Raw genomic sequence first — 20530 nt, forward strand, 5'->3', positions numbered from 1 at the left:
TAACCATAAGAATACACATGAAACGCGGAGTCTTCCTTTAAGACAACTCTTTGGAATGGGAAAGCAGCAGACATCAACAGTGCGAATGCAGAGGGCAAACAAGTTCACCAAAGAAAATAAATTAAGCAGAATGCTGCAGATTGTAAAGTGGCCAGAATAAAGGCCATTTAAGTTGTTATCGGACTGTTTTAAACACACACACGCAGAGTTGAACTTCAATTTATCTCTCCATATAAAATACCACCTCTGGCAGCGTGGCGTCATCACTTATAACCATGATTGAAACATTAATTTCAAACCAAGTCAGAGAAATTTGTGACTTACTGTGTTACCACCTGAAGACCCTATGTTTTCCAGCCCTGGGCTAAATACAAGCCAGATCCAGCCCTGCTCAAGTTTGACATTGTTTCTCAAAAACACAGGTATGCTATGGTAGCTTTTGCTTAACCGATCCAAACAATATACATTTATACACAACATGCAAACAGAATTAATTTTACCTAGTCACGCAATACACAGCTGTTCAAAGCAACAAAATCCAAACTGAATATATAAAAATACTGTCTTGTCAAGTCATCAGAAAGCCATTAATGTTTCTAATGAGTGCGGTTACAAAAATGAAAGATTCCAAAAAGTCACTCAGTTACAGATGAACTTTAATTATCCAAGCATCTTGCTACATGAACCAGGGCCACGTCTCCAAATGCCTTCTAATTTGAACTCTCCATTATCCATCCAATTTTACATTTCTCAGGCTCTTGCAGAATGAAGTGGAACTGCCTACACACAAAAATGAGTTACCCCTTCCTAATGACTTACCCACTCACTAATACTCCCTTTAGTTGAGAGTTGGAGAAAACAGGAACATGTACTCAAAGGTGAAGACTGGAAGAAGGCACTGAAGTTAAGAGCTGTACGGTAAAGTTATAGTGCTTATCTCTGTGTGGCAAAAGACAAATAATTCAAATGAGCTTTCTTAGTCATAATTTTAAAAATGAGAAGGCAGAGTTCCTTGGTCTTAACCTGGACTCTACCACATACTTGTCTGCAGAAGCTTGTAATGAGTCATTCACCTGATTAATGCAAGAGAGATAGGGGTCCTGTAATCCACTAGTGATCTTTGGCTAGACAACGGCTTGTTCTGATGCTAAGATCAAGGTTAGGCTCAGCTACACTTGAAAACATGAGTGTAAACACCGTGCAATGTCTATTCCTGAATAGCTCCAAGCATGGATATTTTTCACAGGAGGAAAGAAATGGTCCAGACACTTCAAAAGTGTTTAAGTGAAAAAAAGGTACTCTGCAAGTAACTCTTCTCTGGACAGTAGTGTTATTCAGAACAACTACCTGGAGTGCCAACTCCTGAACTCCAGGCATGGACCCTTCCCCGTGTTGATGTCGATTAACAGTTGTTAATCAGCAGCTGGCATTGCTGGAGAAACTTAAGGCCACATGCCTCAAAATCAGATACAGGTATAAGGTCTCATACCACATGTTCTACTTCCACGTCCTTCCCAAACGATTCTCTCAAATGTAGCACAAAATTAAGGCTTGCTTGGGTTATGAGCCATTTCTCAGAAAGCTGGGCACAAATTCCCGTGCAGGAGGGTAACAATCCATTTCGTGGTTTTGCTTCCAGCAACTAATAATTTTTATTCGCTTCTTAAAGGCCAGGAATTGTTAGTAATCACTAACATTTTCATTAATTTGAAGCATCCTTGGTGGCAAAAGTCAAAGAGAAAAAAATAAAAGCATTTGATATGAAAAATAGGAAGGGCTCCTGCGTGAAGCAAAACCACTGACTAATGATAAGGTCAGCCCTTAAAATAGGCCAGTTGCGATGAAGCAAAACCACTGACAAATAATGACAAGGTCAGCCCTTAAAATAGGCCAGTTGCGCTTCTCTTTTATCCTGCTTTAAGTGGTGGCTAGACTTTCCATTTCCCACCCCCTCCCCTAGAGTCACCAAAAATACCCAGTGCAGCAAGGAAAACTCTGAAATGCTCGAGAACAGTAACACACAGCTATCGGACGATAACCTAATATGAAACTTATGCTTTCAAAGGCACAAAGGTGTCTGACGATCCAGATGAAATAAAATCCTCAAGTATAGTAGCAGTAGACAGTGCAGGAAGCAACGCAGGCGCTAAACAAAGTCACACATTGTCAGAAAAGGGAAAAAACTGATCTGACATGACGAGTCAAGACAAGTGACAAAAGTTTTGCTGAAAAAGGATCAGTAGGAAATTAAAATCATGACAGCATTTCTGTTCTAAATACACAAGACAATAGAATCCTTTTATCATAAAGTCCCGTTTTCTCCTCCGGTTTTATTATAGCCAAAATTGCAATTTGCACATCACAATGCAGTGAAAGACTCCATGACTTTCATTCCAATTCAATGTAAATAATTTACTGCAAAAGGCTGGCTTTTATGAGTCAACTTCTGCATTGCACAGTTTTTATTTTGAATCCTTAAGAATCATTAACAACTTGTAAGTTATCTAAACAGGTCTGAAAACCAGAAAAATCTTTGTGGGAAGGCTTTAAAAGGATGATAGGTCCTTGAAGAAAAGTCACATTAACCTCATTTCATTTGCTATATGCAGCGAATAAAACTAGATAGCTAAAGAAGTACATTTTCACAATGCTGAATTTTTATAGTTAGTGTCACTAACTCCTCATTATTACTTTTGAAAAAACCTGGAGTCAGCATCTTTATAAAATGTCTTTTCTGATTTGCTTATTCAGGTACAGCCAGGTTCCAGCTGGTTTATTTGTTTTGAAGGGTACAACACTTTAAAAGACCCCAACAAACAAAAACATGAAAACCCATCACAAGCTCTCTCCCAAAACCAATGCAAATGCTTTTAATCCATTTCCTCCATTCCCCACTTCCAGCTGCCACTATGCTTCTTACAAAAATAGCAAGAGCTGGTTTGTTGGGTTTTTTTTCCCCCCCAAAGACATGAATGATTAGGAAAAGTTAGGTACTAGCCTCCTGCAGAATATAAAATAGCGTATGCCTCTGTCTGCATAGTCTACGGATCCCAGCTATGTGATTTGGTTTCTGCCACGGATAAGGTTTTACTATGGCACTTATTACATTGATTTTTTTTTTTCCCCCCCCTACAAATGCTGCAAATTAAATGAAGCTCTTCGGTGAAAGTCTACTTAGCTTCACATTTTAAGCTTTTTTTTAAAAAAAATCTTCCTCATTAAATCCTTTCTTGCAATATTTCACTGGAAATTATGCTTTCGATTGTGATACGACTTCTTAAGAAAAGGTAAAGATACAGTTGTCTTCCCAATCACAGCTTTATCCGTATGCCTTCTATAAAAGAGTTATTTTTCCGTCTAATGGCAAGATTTAAACCAGGCACATTTTCTGTACACTTTTTTTGTTCCTGTCTCATATTTTCCTTTTTCTTTGAAACCTGCCTCTCCTATTGGCTCTTTCCCAATGCCTTTCTCCTGTCTGCATCGCAAGCTTGGCTGCCTTTCTCATTTTGTCTGTTTCTCCTGTTGCTTCTTCCTTGCTAGGCTGATGCATACGTGAAGACTCATTCGCACAAAAGCAATCAGCGTCTAACACTCAGCATAGCGCACGGACGGCTAAAGGATGCTTGCAAATACTCAGCAACCAGGCACAGTTAGCAACCAGGAGCAAAGCGTTCACAGTCTGGCAGGGGTTTAACTCTTCAAACTGGTTGACTACACAGTACCTGTTTGTTGATGGGTGGTGGTTTCCTAACCAAGTATACTGGAAAAGCTCTGTTGAAAAGATCATGGCTGCTTTTAAATCATCAGCGCAGCTGTTAGAACAAAGAAGAATTAGTCTGTGGGGTTCAACTTGATCTGGGGAAAGGCAGAGAGGCCTAAAAATGACAACGGCGAGACCTGTGTTACCAAAATGGCAAAGTCGATATCCCGGTATCCTTTTTAAAGCCCATCACGTGCTGATTTAGAAAGAGGGATTGGCTTTGTTTAACCCTTGAGGAAACCAGAGATTGAAATGACGCTGGTCTGAAAGCCCAGACTTGCTACGTGCATTTCTGGACCACAGCCAAAAGGAAGCACTGCTAGACTGAGGGGCCAGCGACAATTTTAAAATCTGATATATCTAGCCACTGGAGCTAGACACTAATGCTTTATATCACCGTCATGCTTAATGCTTTATACAATTCCAGCACCGGTAGACCCTAGATATTAGATGCAAAAATCACGTTATTTTGATTAGCACCTTGCTTCACCTCTCCCCCCCCCCTCATAAATTCAAATGTGATTTTTAGCAACTAACATTGTATGAAAAAAAAAACTAGAGATGTTCTGAGATGATGTATAATTGACAGATGGGTTTCCATGCTTCCAGGTGGCTGCAAGAATCAGGTTTTGGTGGGTAACAGGTCCTAACATCACATCAACAGCAAAGAGGGGAAAAGGCAGGACTGTAAGAAGATCAACAATTTTATGCTTTGATCTGCCAGGGAAATAAAATGCTCTGACAGAAAAGGCTACAAATAAATCCGAATTTGCACACCGCGCCAAGAACTGGTCCTGACTCAATGATCAGAAATACAATGCCAGCGCTTGAACACACATTATCAGGAATGAAAAACCACAAAACTTAAAGCCCAGTAAAAATGACATTTGTTTCCAGATCATCTGTAAGGGAAAGGATCTGAACCTCTATGAAATGGGAATGAAGCGGTATGAAGCAGAAGACAGGAAAAAAAAAAAAAGCCAGAAATGAGGAGGAAGTTTGACTCCCTAAAAGCTACCCCTCTCCCCACAAAAAAACCTCAACTACCAGGAAGAGACTCTCACGTCTTCTCCCTCATATCCTTCTTATGTACCCCAGCACAATTACAGTGTAAGAGAGGAATGAGGGTCTAATGCAAATATAATAGACTATGAACAAATGCAAATATAATAGACTATGAACAGTATTGCATGCACAAAAGCAACATGTTTTCTTCAGTCTTCCAGTCAGAGAAACAGGGATGGACTACCTGTGACTTCAAAAAGTCAGAAAAAGAAAGCAGTTGACATGAAGTGGTTATTTTTTTTTTTTTTTTAAATAATTATTATTATTTAAAATGGGGTAATAACTAGAGGCAGCAAGCACAGGGAGAAATTAATTCCAGGAAGCTTAAAAATAAGGTTACCATGGCACACGTAGGATTCACACTTCACTTTTCTTTGTTTAATTATGGAGAATGATACACGTTCTTAAAGCATCAGGACCCAGGGCTCTCAACATTATCACAAAATGTACTAGTGATTATTATTAGCTGTGGAAAAGTATCTGGGCTTTCTCAACTGGCCTAGTTTCAGCACAGTACTGTTTTGCTTCAAATGCAATCAACAAATTCTATGAAGTTGATGTATTATTGCAAAATGTATGTTCTTTTACATTAAAGCACAAGAAATAAAGCATGACCATCATGTTTTGCAACTAATTTATTTTTTTCCCCTTTTTTAATCTGTCTTACAAGTTTACCATGACATTTTAGTGACAACAGCGCTAAAATAACTCAAAAAACAAAAAGGAGGCTAATTAAAAATAGGCAGACAGCGAACATCATGATACATTGGCATAAAATTATCCCTTCAGTATCCTTTGTAAAAATACTGCTAAAAATCCAACATTTGCCATGGCAATACTGAGTCAGATTGTTTTATAAAATATGTAATTTTATATGCAGATCCTTAGAGTGCAAGCATTTGGAATCTGCACCAGATCATTTAGTTAGTGCACGTTACTGAAACGAGGCATGGCATACTGAAGGCAAGAAAACATTTTCTGATTTCTTGGAACAAAACTTGTACCACTGAACTGAACTGAACTTCCAACTGACACAAATTACAGATCTTGAAAAACTATTTGCCTTCCTCCCTTTCCCCCACAACTTCAGAAATCATTCAGAGAGCTGTTTCAGCATTTCTTACTATTGAGTACATCGGAAGGAAACGGCTCCTCTCAGGCTGGACAGGACTTTTTGCTCTTATCGAGTCTTTGGCAATGATAACTAAGACATCGCACAAGCTGCTGGGTACATTGTACACTCTGAACACACCCCCACCAAGTTCTACGGTAAGTGGAAATAAGAAGTTAGTTACACGCGCAGAACTAGAGGACTTTTGAGAAGGAGGTTAGCAACACCTACTGGTCATGGTGCGTACTGAACACTGTTCTGTTTTTTTTTTTAAATGAACAATAAAAAAAGCTTTTTCTTACTAAAGCACCTAGCTAAAATTACTGGTGAAGTCAGTTTGTCACCAGAGATGATACTTCTACTTAGATCAACTGATAAAATTAAAAGATATTACCTCTCCCAATAAACCCTGTTCTGCTCGTACCCTTAGACTGTCATGGCTACATTATTGCTAAAATATATCAGCACTAGTAATTTCTGAATCGTATCAGTAAATAAATATTCGTAACATGAGCGGAGCTCTAGGCTTCAATATAAAATGGGACATAATGAGTCTTCCTGACAGTTCCTTTAAGTGACTGAAAGATTTACATTATATACTGTAACGTGCATGAAGCCTGCCTTCATTACTGACTAATTATCTTTATTGCCTACTCAAAGCAATTCAAATGTTATGAACTGCACAATCTTAGCAGCAGCATGGTTTTTTTCCACTCCATAAAGATCTGCAAACTATTCAAACAGCTTCTACAATTCTTCAGTATTTTTAAGATGCATTCCTTTAATCTGCAAAAGTAAAAGTTTTTCTTCCAAATTTTACTTGGAGTAAAATACAACAAAACATATAAAACAGAGTTTCTCGATCCACCTCACCCTTTCAAAAAAAAAAAAAAAAAAAAAAAAAAGCAGGGCACAAAATCACAAATAGCATTTTCACAAAACACTTAATTCAAAATTAAAATTACCTCAACTATTTTAAATCAACTATAACAAACCTGCATTCAGCAGTTGTATTTAATGCTTGCTTTAAATTTTCATTGAAAAAAAATATTGTATTTATTTTTTGAAGCTGTGTATAGCCCCTCTGATACACTAGCCTTAGGCATCAGAAGTTTTCCTGGTTCTCGTCCAACTTTGGAAATAATATCTTCTTGCTTCAGGTGTTAAAAGGATTCATACATTATTTATAAGGACTGCTAAAATCTAACTCCTGGATCTAACTCGCAAGAGGAAGAGTATAAAAAGTTACATACAAAAAAAGCACACAACTGTCCCCATTTCAATTTTTAGCTTCTCTTTGTATGTCATATATCGCCAGACTGAGTCTTTAATACTCTCATCTCTCATTCCCCATGTTCAGATATTCGTCTACAGCCGCTTTGAGCCTTGTTGGATTTGATCTTTCTTGCATATTTTTAAAGTATGATTTTCCAAGTTTAAAAAAAAAAAAAAAAAAAAAAAAGGCAAGCAAAACTGCCGGGTAGCTTGTTACACTTCAAAGATGCTGGATTCCTCTGACAGAATGGTGTTTGTTTACCTCCTGAAAAGTCAGGCTAAAGCATTTCAAGAAAGTAGCCAGAACAGGGTAGCTAAAATCCCTATTTGCTTCTCAATGTCTTCTTCCTCTACACTTTTCTCTTTTTAATTTTGTCTACATATGTATATTTACATTCCGTTTGCCTCTTCCTGGTTTAAGAGAGTTCACTGTTAGATTTTAAAAACAACCTGTTTAAACTTCACGAGGGGGAGACTGTAGTACCTTCTTATCAATCCAAGAAAATATTTCTGCGCTTTCACTGAAACCCAACATTTTCACTTCCTTGTTATATTAAGGCAAGAGACGTTAAAATGCTATTGATCTATAAAATAACTTTGTATTCTATGCAATTAAAGAAAACAGAAGAGTCAGGTCAGTGTCAGAAATACTCATCAGCATGAGTAAGTCCTCACATCGTAACTGGAAATAGTGTATTTTTTTCTACTGCACACACTAAAACCATTGCATCTGACAGGCCTTCACACTTCAGATACCTGTTCCTGACTATAATTTCACTTAGTCTAACTGGAGCACGTAGTAACTGCATCTATCTAGCTGAACACGATGTATGAAAGACTGAACATACACTTACCACAGCTTACTAAATCACTGAAAAACTGCCCCACGTGACATCTGTAGTGGCACAGCAAAGGATTTTGTTTACCCAATAAAGTGATGTCGTTTATGTTCATGTTTACACTGGGCAGAATTTTGACCCATATTTCCATGTTCAGACTTTGAGACCTTAGTTCTTAAAGAAGAACAATATGCATAATAGAGCACGATATCCATTCTGTCCCCACAGAAATTATAAATTAAGTAAGTAACTTGTGAGGATTGCATCTGTTCGTTACACTCTTTTGGAAAATAAAGTTCTGTCTGGGATTTCTGTACCTGCTCCACAAGGTTGCATACATTTATTTCCCCACAAAGTACAGTTGTGTGATGTTCACTACTGAAAGGGAAAGTTAGACCTTTAGGAAACGTGACCTAGTCTACCTTATTAGCAATCAAGTCTCACGGAGCTGAAAAATAGAAAAAACGATTTTGCTTTTTCCACTGCCACTGTTAAAATTCTCAGGCTAACTGCAGCTTGTAGCATTTGCATAGCTGGTTTCACTGTTACAGTGATCCTCAACCCCTGCCTCCATAGGACTTTTACACAAGAAAGGGAAGGAGAGCAGCTGGAACAGAGATGATGAAACCCTAACCACCATTAGCAAAGAGAATTAAAGGCAAGCACTGTGCCACTAAACGACTCTTACTTCCTTATTTTAAATCTGACTTCATTTTAATTGGAACGGTTTTGGTTGGGGTTTTTTTTGTTGTTGTTAAATTTGTTCAAAGGAAGAAGAAACAGCTGTCAGGAGCTGGGAATGCTGTGCCAGTCTTGCCAGCCTTCCTTCTTCTACCTTTACCAAATTATGTAAGCTCTTGCAGTACGTATGAGGGAGGGTAACACATAAAAGGTAATGTAAAGCATTCTTTCTATTGTCATCCAAAAACTTAAAATTTAAATGCGTTACAGAAACGTGTATTAACACGGTGTATTTTGACACCAGTTAATCTTGGAGGAAAGTAAAGGAGTGGAAAATAAACTTGCCGCAGCACTGCTACCTGTTTTGAAACCATGCTTGTGTAACACCCAGTGGGTCCTTTCTGAGCGACCTGCTATGGGCCGCACAACTCGAACAGCTCGAGGAGGCAAACAAATATGCAAACACACAGGAACCAAAACTTAAAGCAAAGGATTAATTTCCCACCTTCTTGAGAGGAGACAATAGGTGGCATATAATCAGGGATGTACTCCTTCCTTTCTTCCGCATCTTTACTTCCTGGCTGGGGAAACTGCAGGACATTGTTCTTGCTGACGGGAAACGAAGGGATTTGATGTGCGAAAGTGACAGGTTCAATATTGTGTATATAATCTTCTAGCTCATGCAGGTTAACCCCCATAAGCTTGAAGGCATCGCCTACATCATCCAAAATTGGATCTGTGCGGCCATCTGTAACAAAAAAACAGCAAAAGAACAACATTTTTGCAAAAATCCAGTTTAAAAAAATTGACCTGCAGATCTACGCTTAGAGATTACAATCCACCACCAGTAACGGTGATGACTGTCCCACAGTTCTGCCAGGTTTACTGTTCATCGGGCTATCCAACGTCTCAGGCTAAGAACACACTCTCATTTAAAAGTGTTTTGTTTCGATCCGTATCACTTTGTTTCAATTCATACCATTAAAGTACTGCACCTCAAGAAGCAAATCAAGCAAAACCGAGGGAGCAGCAACAGGCAGCTTTACCTGGCAACAGTCAATTAACATCGTGCAACACCACTTAAAATAGTTTTCAATGTCATAACGTAAATTCAAATGAACGAAACAAGCCCTTAATATGCAGAAAGTGCCCCTTTACCAGTATGTAACAGACCAAACATTGCTTTTCAACCTAGAAAAGGAACAATTTCATTTTGTTGAACCGACTGTAGTTTACGGGTAGCAAAAAAAGAAGGTATCTCATGTATCTCTTGATAACAAAAATACTTCACATAGTATCTTTCCACCAGATGAAATCTTCAGGCTTCATAAACTATGAGTCACTTTACCTACCGGTTAGATATACCTCCCAGATGAAACACAGGAATATTAAGTAGTGGTCTGATGAGGAGAGAATATTTTACACTAAACTTCAGGGGCTGAGTTCCTGGGGTGCAATTTGAGGTTGACGCTACAGCAAAAATCTTTTCTTTACAAAAAGCATAGTGAAACCTTACTGGCCGAGCAGTCAGATTCTTTATTTAATATGACCTCCAAGAACACAGTCCAAGAGAGGATGCAGTTTGTTCTACGCATGTAATTTGGCTCGAAGTCCTCCAAGCGCCTCGGTTTCCCTGACCTGGCAGAGGGAAATCCCTCTGAAAGCCTCTGGAGGGAGAGCTGGGCACCTGGCTTTGGTAGCCAAGGCGCCACTTTGAGTCTCATTCTAACTTTGCATAACAACAATAACACAAAAAAAGATGCCTTAAACCCCAAACATGATTTTTTGAAATTCAATAAAATTATACTGAATTATTAAAATTCTGTATAGTTGGCTTATGAAGATATTACATCCCTACATGATAATAAGCTGTGATTTACTTAAAAAAGTAATTATGGAAAACGAGCCCGTGCTTATTGAAGGAACACAATCGCTATTGTGAAGCCCCAGCTTCGGAGAATGGGGGGGATGCTCTTTTCTTTGTCCTTTAACCTAATCTTTTCTTGGTTTATCTTGAACCTGAAGCAGTCGAGCAGGCTGGTTCTCACATCACTGGATGAATTCAAACCCTCAGCCAGCTTACGCCTGCAGGTACATTTAGAAAATAAGAATTTTGTTCTAGAATTTCTCTTCTTAGTCTTGCAGTGAAGATAAGGGTAATACTCAGATTATGGTTTTGATTCTCAGCTCTGTAACACTGGCCTCTTGTGTGACTCTGGGCAAGTCATTTGTGTTTTAATTCTCTCCACAGCTAAAAGGGAGATCAGACCAAGTTATCGCCTCTTTTGTCCGTCTGTATTTAGAACGTGAACTCTGTACAACAAGAACCATCTCGGATTTTATGTTTGTATAATATCTAGCACAAGAGCAATACTAGTTTCCCCTGCAGACTCTAGGGACAGAGAAATGTGAAGACTTACATAAACATAATTAAAGGAGGACATCACCACTCTGGAGTAGTTATGAGATCCCTATAGCTATTAGGCAGACAGAAGAGTGTTTTATCCTTAAAAAATTAAACTTAGATAATTGACACAGCTAAGAAATTTTGCGTTGTCACTTTTAGTTGCTCCTCAGACTATGAAGATACCTTTGAACTTACTGAACCATTTTCTAAGGTGTCAAGGCTTAACAGGTACAAGTTGGACAGCCAGTTAAAAAGAAAAACTTGGGCAAAACTTTTCAACAAGCCCCGAAGTAGAGCATATGTATTCCCTGGACACTCCTGAAATCACTGGCTGTGCTGTTGGCAGGACGGGGGGATTGATGATGAGCCTCACAGCCCTCATTCCCAGGTGGGCACTGCCTACACCTGGGAAGCGTACCAACAGGCAGGGACACACATCGCACTTGTGCCCAGTTGCCCTTGGAAGAAAAACCAAGTGCACAGGCAGGGAAAATGCCGCAATAGGTTCTCCAGCCGGACAACCTGGGGCACAGGACTGCAAGATGCACCACAACACCTACCCCGTTACTGGGGCTCCGTGAAGGTGTTTCGAGTACCTTGCTCAGTGTGTGCCTCTTGACACCAGCACCGTCACGTACTCAGGGTGAAAGTTTGGTCCAGTTTATCACTCCAATAGGAAAAGGTTTTTTCCTAGATCTGCGCATGATCTTTTTAACCTCCAAAAAAAGTGTACTGATGTGATTAGCAAGCGATAAATGCTAAAAAGGACTTCTTCCCACAAGTGCTCATTAAGAACATGTGGCAGAGAAGCAACTAAGTGTAATTGAAGCACGGAAATATTTCAGCAACCATATGAAAAAAAAAAAATTATGTGTGTTAGAAAGCAGGTTCAAAAGGTGACCAAAAAAACCCTGAAGAAGATTCAATTTTTCCATACCTTTGACATTTGCCTCCAAAGATACAATGCCAAGTGATATGAATGATTAAAAGCTAAAAAAGTTTTTAAACCTGCAACTGTCACAGGGATGAAAGGACTGATCAGTTAACCTCTTCTTTGCAAGAAAGAGTGTCCTCAGTGGTAAAAGTGTACAAAAAAAAGTTTCAGGTCTGTATTTATATCTGTATTTAAATCAAAACACTTATCAATTGGAAATATACACAGCACAAAAACGTATTAAATGTAATTTCAGGTGATTTATCAAATAAAGGCTTGTGTCTTTATACTTATATTTGAACAGTTTAGCATTCCTCTTCTCTCTCTGGTTTAATAAAAATTCACTAAAATAGCAGAAGCCAGACACATGAAAGAGAATGCTGACAAACATGTAACAACACTCTTTCCTGGTGTTTCATTTAGTCTTAGGCTTTTTTCTGTAAGTAAACGATGCCAAAAAAAAAAGTTTAATTTGCGCGTACTGAACTTGTCTCAATATTCTTCAGATATTTGTGCTATCCTCAGTTTAAAAATCCAGATGCTGAAGCCTCCCAGTGAAATAATTAATCCAATGTCACACAGCAAGACAGTGCCAGATCACAAACAGCTTTGGAGCTTTTGGTTTCCAGCCTCTTGCTGTTCCCTATACCATGACACTTCAAATAATATCTGTTGTCCAGGATTGGGAAGAGATGGAAGGGGGTGGGAATAGTTCATCCAGCAAGTTACAACTCTCCTCCTTACCCCACAAGCAGTGAACTAAGAAAATATCTTTCTCACAAGCTTTTAAGCTGTACTATCTCCCTAAATGGAAACTGTGCTCCGAAACTGATATAGCTGCAGCAAACAGCAGAGCTAAATTAAGACCGTTTGGTCTCAAAACAGCTCACCAGAAACTTGTGGGAATGGCCATGCAGTTACAATACTCTCAGCTTCCCTGTGCATAAGAACGAACACTGAGGAGGAATCTGCACACAGAAATGGATCCCCAAAAAAGCACAGCACCAAAACTATGGGCAAACAGAATCCACGCAGAGCTGAGTATTTGGGTGGAAAGTCATCCAGCCCTCAACCCTGCTGCTCAGTGTCACCTGCAGATAAACCTAGCTGTCCAGAAGGGAAAACAAATCAAACAGAATGAGGGCGGTGCACTAACTCCCCTTCAAGCAGTAACAGCTCGCTTTCGGTCTGTGGGGGAAAAGGAATTTTTAGAAGCTACTAAAGCCTAGTTATTTTTGCGAATGTCACAAGAATTCCTCCAGACCTCCAGCAAACAAGCTGACCAATGCTCATGTCATTCAAAGACACTGGGGGGTGGGGTGGGTAGTTAGGGAAAAACTATCTTACTTTCCTTAAATTCAGTCTCAGGAATAGCTGATTTACTTTTATCAAACTCACCCCCATCACCTCCTCCTTCCTGGCCCAAAGTTTATATGAATCAGTGAAATTTTAACAAGCGAGTAAGTATAGAACAGAAGAGCTTTTAGTTTCATGCCAGGTTTTTTAAAGGGAGCAACTACAGCTCTGTAATAAATACATTGAGAAAAATTAATGAGTCACTACCTATGCAACATATACAGTCTATTATAAATAGCTCAGCATTCACCCTCATGTCTGCTATAAAAGAGATTTTTAAAAAAATTTTATTTTAACCACCAAATTATTAGGTATAGCTCCTCAGTAATTTTATTACAGGTTCTATCACAGACTCCTTGTACTCCAGCACATCACGCAACCCTGTCATGCATTAAATACCCGTGTACCTACACTGCATAGTTACTCCAGGATAACTCTTTCAAGCAGACAATACATCACTTCCATCCAGCATCCACAAGAACAGTCAGAAGCATACACAGTAGATTATTTAATAAGTATATATGCCTTACTTGAGTGCACTTAAGTGGGGAAAAAGGGTCCTATTAATGTAGTTACCAGGCAGGCAAAAGCATCTTCCTGCTATTGCGGCTCAGAGTCTGCTCCTTTTCCCGGTAACCTCATAAATGTCAAGCAAAAAAACCAAGTTGACCTTCTTTACTGGTAGCCAGCAAGACGTTAATTAGCTTAAAGCTACCAATATTTAAGGGTATCAGGACATAAAGAGGTACACTTCTTATAACAAATGTTACGGGCCCTGGGTAGGTATTTGTTACAACAGTCATTCAACATCAGTACAGGGAATCAGCTCGTTTAAACTGATCATCAGAATCTAACACTTTGATAGAGGTTATTATTCTATACTGGTAAGACTGAAGTAACTGGGGGGGGGAAAAAAAAAAAAGAAAAACAAGGTAAATTTGACATTTAATTAGAAAGAAATAAAAAATTTGGTCAATGCCAAGTCAAGTCAATCCACTGTAGTAATTCCCTATGAAAATACTGGTCTGTTGTTTGCATTCTCCAAAGCAGAGATTTGCCGTAATGAAGTTAATTTTTCCTTTACAGGAGATTGTGCAGTGACATTGGAGCAGGTTTTGAGCCAGCTCTACCTTGGCAAAACATCTTGCAAGATCTTTTTCCTTCCAGTTACAATATTGTGCTCACCTGATCAGAACCTGCCTTTTTAATATAAATGCAGTTGCATTATTAATATCAATTTCAACATATTATTTAATATTATTTATAGCTAATAATATTTTTTATATATATAAAAAATTAGTTTTAGGTAGTCCTGCAAGGAGCAGGGAGTCGGACTCAATGATCCGTACAGGTCCCTTCCAACTTGAGTTATGCTATGTTTACATAAAAATAATCTTCAAAAAAGTAATCACACAATATGAGACTAAAGAGCAACTTTTAAACTTTATTTCCTCACTGTAAGCAAGTTTCAGCAGAAAAAATAAAAATAAAAAAAATCACAGCATATCCAAGCATATGCTCAACACTGAAAATTCAAGGAAAGAGGACCGAAAAACCCACTTCTAGATCCAACACACCTCAAAGTTAATTATCTAGTTTATTACACTTCTAGTTTTAGCAGCAGATGATCTAAATTTGTCCTGCTAAATATGCCCAGGTGCCCTCACTGATTAAAGTTAAGTAGCTTCTACCTGGTTGTTTTTTAAAGCAATAGAAAAATCAGGCTTTTGGAGGCATAACCCATGACTCCCCTCCTCATCCCTCCCATGAATTGCATCACCCACGTAAATGTACTGGAAACTGAACTCTCTTACTGGATGTGCTAAGTTAAGAGGTAAAACACAACGTATTCTGCATGTCTATAACCAACCATCCCACTGCCAAGCTGCATTAGTTAAATTCATAGCAAATGAAGCACATACCATCTGTCTTCACTGGACAGTTCCCCAATATAAAAAACTAACATATACTTGAAAATCACAGCAGTTAACCCAAAGCACCAGCTGTGCCGCCACCTCTGTCAAACCACGTGAAATGCGAGTACAAAACGAAGCAGCACGTAACAGAGAACTTTTCCCTTTTCACCTCTGCTTAAACCAAACAACAACAAAAATGTAGAACTCCGCTCTCAGAAACCACATGATGTCAGCTTGTTTTGTAGTTCGATACCTTAATTACATACTCCAACACAGTTTTGCAAATATTTTATTTAAATTTTAGGATAAAACCATGTGTGAAGCGTACAGCATATTGAATAGGCTTCCTCTTACAAGCTTTCCACAAATTTGAACAGCATAATGTGGTGTACTTTAACAGAAAAACCCTTATTTTCTCCCCTGTAAGTTCACTCTCTCCTCCACCCCCAACACAGTATTTGGAAGCATTTCACGGCATCAAACACATCTCAAGCCCACTTTGCAAATCCTTTTGCCTTCTCTTTGCAGCCATAGAAGCTCCCATCAACTACAGCTACTGCAAATGCAAAGAAACAACAGCAGAAAAGTAATGAAAATCTTGAATGTAGCTCTCCTAATGGGATGTAACAGCTGGAACAAAGATCTAACACGGCTGGGAAAGCCATCATTTTTCTTTTGCAACTGAGAAAATACGTGAACGGCAATGACATGCTTTTCAGAGCAATACTGCACTGTCTCAATTACGTCAGAGTAAATCCATTCAGTTTCAAATACAAAGATTATGTCCCTCCAGCTGACAGCCCTGCTAACTCAAACCCCACTGGTTTGACTCCGAGATAACACACTGACAATAAAAGTGCTACAATTGGAATTTAATTTATTCTACTTATGCAAAACCATGGCAAAATTCAACTCATTCATCCAGAGCCGGGTTTGTACAGTAACTTATTTTAGGAGCAAAAGGAAACAATTCTGAAAAAGCAGGGAGTTGTCAGCTGAGCATTAAGATGTCTTTTTACAAACCTTTTAAAGAAAGAAATACAGGAATCATTTTAAGAGAGGTAATACAAAAAATACCGTATCACTGGCATGAAAACAGCATATTCCCCTTCTCCTCCACAAAAAAAAAAAGGAAAAAAAAGGAGGGGAAAAAAGAAATTCCTTTCCCCCCTTTCAGTAAGCACATCCAAAGCAAGAGAGGGATACCTTAGTTCTATGCACTTCCAATTCTTCAAGCACCGAAAGGAAAAAGTTGTATTTTCACCGCCTCTGCGTCTTTTCCTCCCGGTCTTACAAACACTGCAGTACCTGTGGCAGAGGCAGCTGAGCTCGGGGGGCAATGCTGCTCAACAACTCATCTCTTGCACAAGCAGTGATCCAGTAACAAAAGCATCTTCCCCAATATTTGTACTAACCATATCAAAGGACAGCTCTGACCAAGCCTAGGTTAGCTCCTTTTTCACCCCATAAGTCAGTTCTCCCAAACTCTCTCTGTTGTCCCCTTTAGTCGCTTTACAGATCATTTCTGTTTGGATTGAGATACAGACTTCAGAGGTGCAGCAGCTGCACTTGTGCTGCTGGGAGATACAGGTTAATATTGCACAGTCCCACTTCCAGACTGACTATACAGAGCTTCACATCTAACTAGCTCTCAAATTTGGGGAAAGCTTGTACAAGGAAACCTATTCAACCTAGAATTGAAATCCAAAGAGCCTGCAGCGATATCACTAAGTCCCTCCTAAGCTCAGTTACACTGGCAGTGCCAGACTCAACCTCAATTATTTCTGAAATGATGACGCAGAGGCAGGGCCAAGTATCAGGTACATTCAGCTCATCACTTTGCTTTATCGGGGATCACTGCAGCAGTGAGAACTTCTGCTTCAGAGAAGGGACATGACCACAAGCAGCAGCACCTTCAGGCCATGGCTGCTCCTCTCCCGACCAAGCTGATCACGCCGTGCTTCCCAGCTCATGGGTCTTTGCTCCACACACTCTCCAAATTCATTCTTGCAGAGGAAGCCAACACCTCCAGCCTTCACAGTTCCTCTGATCTTGAGGCTGCATCCACTACCAGTTGACAGCAACATGCCTCCGATACTCCTCTCATCCGCAGCTGTGACACCCTCATTAGCAGAGCTCCCACAACTTGGACAGAAGTGCTGGCAAACTTTTCCATTTATGCATTTCAGGGCTGCCATCCCTGTCACCTCTGCCATAACCTCCCACAGTCCCCAGCACATTCTCTGAACTGGTGGCGGCTACAGTGGCCCTAAATCCACCATCAGCGAGTCACCTTCTCCTCACCCAGCACTTCAGGGGAGCAATCACATTATCCATCCCAACACCAACCCCTGCTTCTTCTAAATGCCTTCCCTGCTGCCAGACCCAGCCACAGCAGCTCTGACCTCCACCCAAGGGGTTCTCCAGGACTTTCCCCTCCACAAGTACACACAGACATATGGAGCAGCAGCAGCCCACACCACCACCGCTCCCCAGCACGCCAAACGAAGGTCGAACATGTTCCTCTTGGCACAGGAGGCAAAAGCAGCCCAGTTTCTCCATGCACACACAGCCTACACCCACCCCTCCAGGGCACCCTCGCTCTCCCCAGCCTCTCCACTCTGTGCACCCCCCCTTCATCTCCTCCCCAGTACTTACAGATCCAGCAGCAGCACTGGCAGCCCCATCTCTGCACACACATCACAGCTGTCCTCCCCGCCACGTTACATCCTCCCTGCCCCACAGGTAGGGAAGCAAAGGCCTCTGCACACACAGACTCGCCACCTTCCAACCACACCAACAGCCTGAGCCTTGATCCACATCCCCCGCAACGCTCCCTGTGTTCAGACCCAGCAGCGACCCTGACAGCCTCCCTCTCCCCACATACCACCATCTCCCCACAGCCTCCCTGACCCAACAGGACATCAGCACCCCCTTTTTGACATTCCCACACCCAGCAGACCCCACCACTCTCTCATCCCCTCAGTCAGCATTACTGACCCAGCAAGCAACTGGACATCCCGTCCTCCCACACCCCATATTCTGCAGGTACCAGCAGGTCATCCGCCCCCCTCAGTACCTCCACTGCAGGCCCTGCAGGGATGCAGACAACCCTGAGGGACACACAACTTCATCCTCTCTCACACTCCCAGACCCAGCAGTGATACTTGTTGCCCCTTCCCCATCCCGCCCACGCACACGCTCCATACTCCTGTGTGACCCAGCCAGCAGTCCTCGCACTGACTCCCAGACCTCTTTTCTTTCCTTCTCTTCTCCCATGCAGTGTAAACTCACCCCTTCCACACTCCCACCCCAGCACAGCCTCACCCCAAATCCAGTGAGGCCCTGGGCATCCTGCCCCCCACCATCACTCCCAGCTCCTTCTGCATGTGCCACCTCAATGGCAGCATTGGCTAACTCCAGTCCCCCACATATCCAGCCAAACCTCTTCCACTGCATCCACGTGAGGACACTCGCACCTCATGCCACATGCACTAAAATTATCCCCAGCCCCAGCCCTCCCATCCTCCATACACGTACTCCACACCTCCCACATGCAGCCCTGTCACCTTCCCACGTCCTGTGCACTACAGCTCCATCTCCCCCAAAAAACACTCTAGTGCATCCCTGCCTTCACACACTGCAGCCCTACATCCCCCATACACAGGTTCCCAGCCCCACAGTACCATCGCTACCCCCGTACGCACATATCCCCAGCCTCACATATATGGCCCCATGCTGCCCTGGTACATGTCAATCCCTGACCACAGCCCCCTGCCCAGCCCCATCATGGGCATCCCTGACACCAGACACTACAGCCCCACGTCATCCCTATACACATACATCCCTGACCCCACACAGCATAGTAACTGTGCATCCCCCACCAGCACTAAAGCCCCACACCTCCCCTTGCACACGTGCACCTCCAAGCCCCACAAACCACTACCCCCTTACACATATATACCCAACCTAGAGCACTCCAGCCCCAGCAAGAGCGTTTCCAGCCACGTCTCTCCCCATACAGGTGACTCCACTCCCCCCAGGCACACCTCTTGGACCCCATGCACTGCAGCTCGCATCTCTTCGCTCCTTACGCACCTCCCGCCTCCCTGCACCATACACCCAGCCCAAACCTTGTGCCCTACAGCTTCCCCTTGTACCCACATCCTGGACCCTACACAGACATCCCCGCTTGCAGGGGGCCCCCTCAGCCTCCTCAGCATTCCCACCAGGGCACAGACCCTGACCCAGAGGTGAGCCAGGACAACACAGCAGCAGCATCACATCCTCTCATACACACATCCCACCCAGCAGGAGGGCTGGCTGCCCCTTCTCCCCTCCCAATACACCCCCCTCCCAGATTCAGAACACTACAGCCCCAGCAGCAGGGTCAACAGTCCCATCTCCCCCTCCTATACACACACCCCCTAGTACCCTGCACACTGTAGCCAGACAAAGGGGGGCAGCAGCCCCATCTCCTCACACTCCAGACCCACTGCCTCAGAGCTCTATTTCCACCAAGTCCACAGCCCCAACTCCTCACCCATGCCCTCACCCCAGACCCACTGCCCCACAGCCCACCTCTCCCTCGCACTAAGGCCTCTGTGCACCAGTACTGCCCTACGACTTCCCCCCTCATCCTCTCAGCCCCCTGCACTGCTCCACAGCCCAGCTCCCCTTGATCTTCCCCCAGCTGGAGTACCCCCACAGCTCTCCTCCCACAGTCCCCACCACTGCCCCACAGCCTGATCTCCCCCAGGGCCCCTGCACTGCCCCACAGCCTAATCTCCCCCATGCCCTCACCTCGCTGCTACAGACCACTTCCCCATGCTCTCCCCCTACAAAATTGCGCCACAGGCCACCTCCCCATGCCACCACAACACTGCCCCACAGCCTGGTCTCCCCCACGCATGCACCTCGCACCCGCTACCCCACAGACCCCAGCGCCGCCCAGAGCCCACCTCCCCATGCCCTCATCAGCCCACATCTCCGTGACCCTCTCCCTGCAAAGCACACCCCAGCCCCCAGCGCTGCCCTACAGCCTCCCACCCCACAGCTGCCCTCCCCACGTCTCCACAGTGCTACCCCACAGCCTTCCTCCCCACAGAGTCCCCTCCCCACGGCCCATAGCATTGCTCCACAGCCTCCCTTCACAGAATGGCCGACGCTGGCAGCGACTTTTG

At 42.3% G+C, this 20530-nt stretch overlaps 1 protein-coding gene across 1 annotated transcript in view; it reads right to left on the reverse strand.

The window, feature by feature from the left end:
- TAF3 (TATA-box binding protein associated factor 3) overlaps positions 1-9476 on the reverse strand; it is a 112036-nt gene extending 102560 nt beyond the window's left edge. The window contains exon 1 of the mRNA XM_009290408.1: positions 9240-9476. Within this exon, the coding sequence (XP_009288683.1) occupies positions 9240-9432 (193 nt within the window). The 5' untranslated portion in view covers positions 9433-9476. The remainder of the gene's footprint in view (positions 1-9239) is intronic.
- Between the last annotated feature and the right edge of the window lie 11054 nt (positions 9477-20530).

The sequence above is a fragment of the Aptenodytes forsteri genome, unplaced genomic scaffold, assembly GCF_000699145.1.
Source record: "Aptenodytes forsteri isolate BGI_AS27 unplaced genomic scaffold, ASM69914v1 Scaffold173, whole genome shotgun sequence".
NCBI classification, from domain to species: Eukaryota; Metazoa; Chordata; class Aves; order Sphenisciformes; family Spheniscidae; genus Aptenodytes; species Aptenodytes forsteri.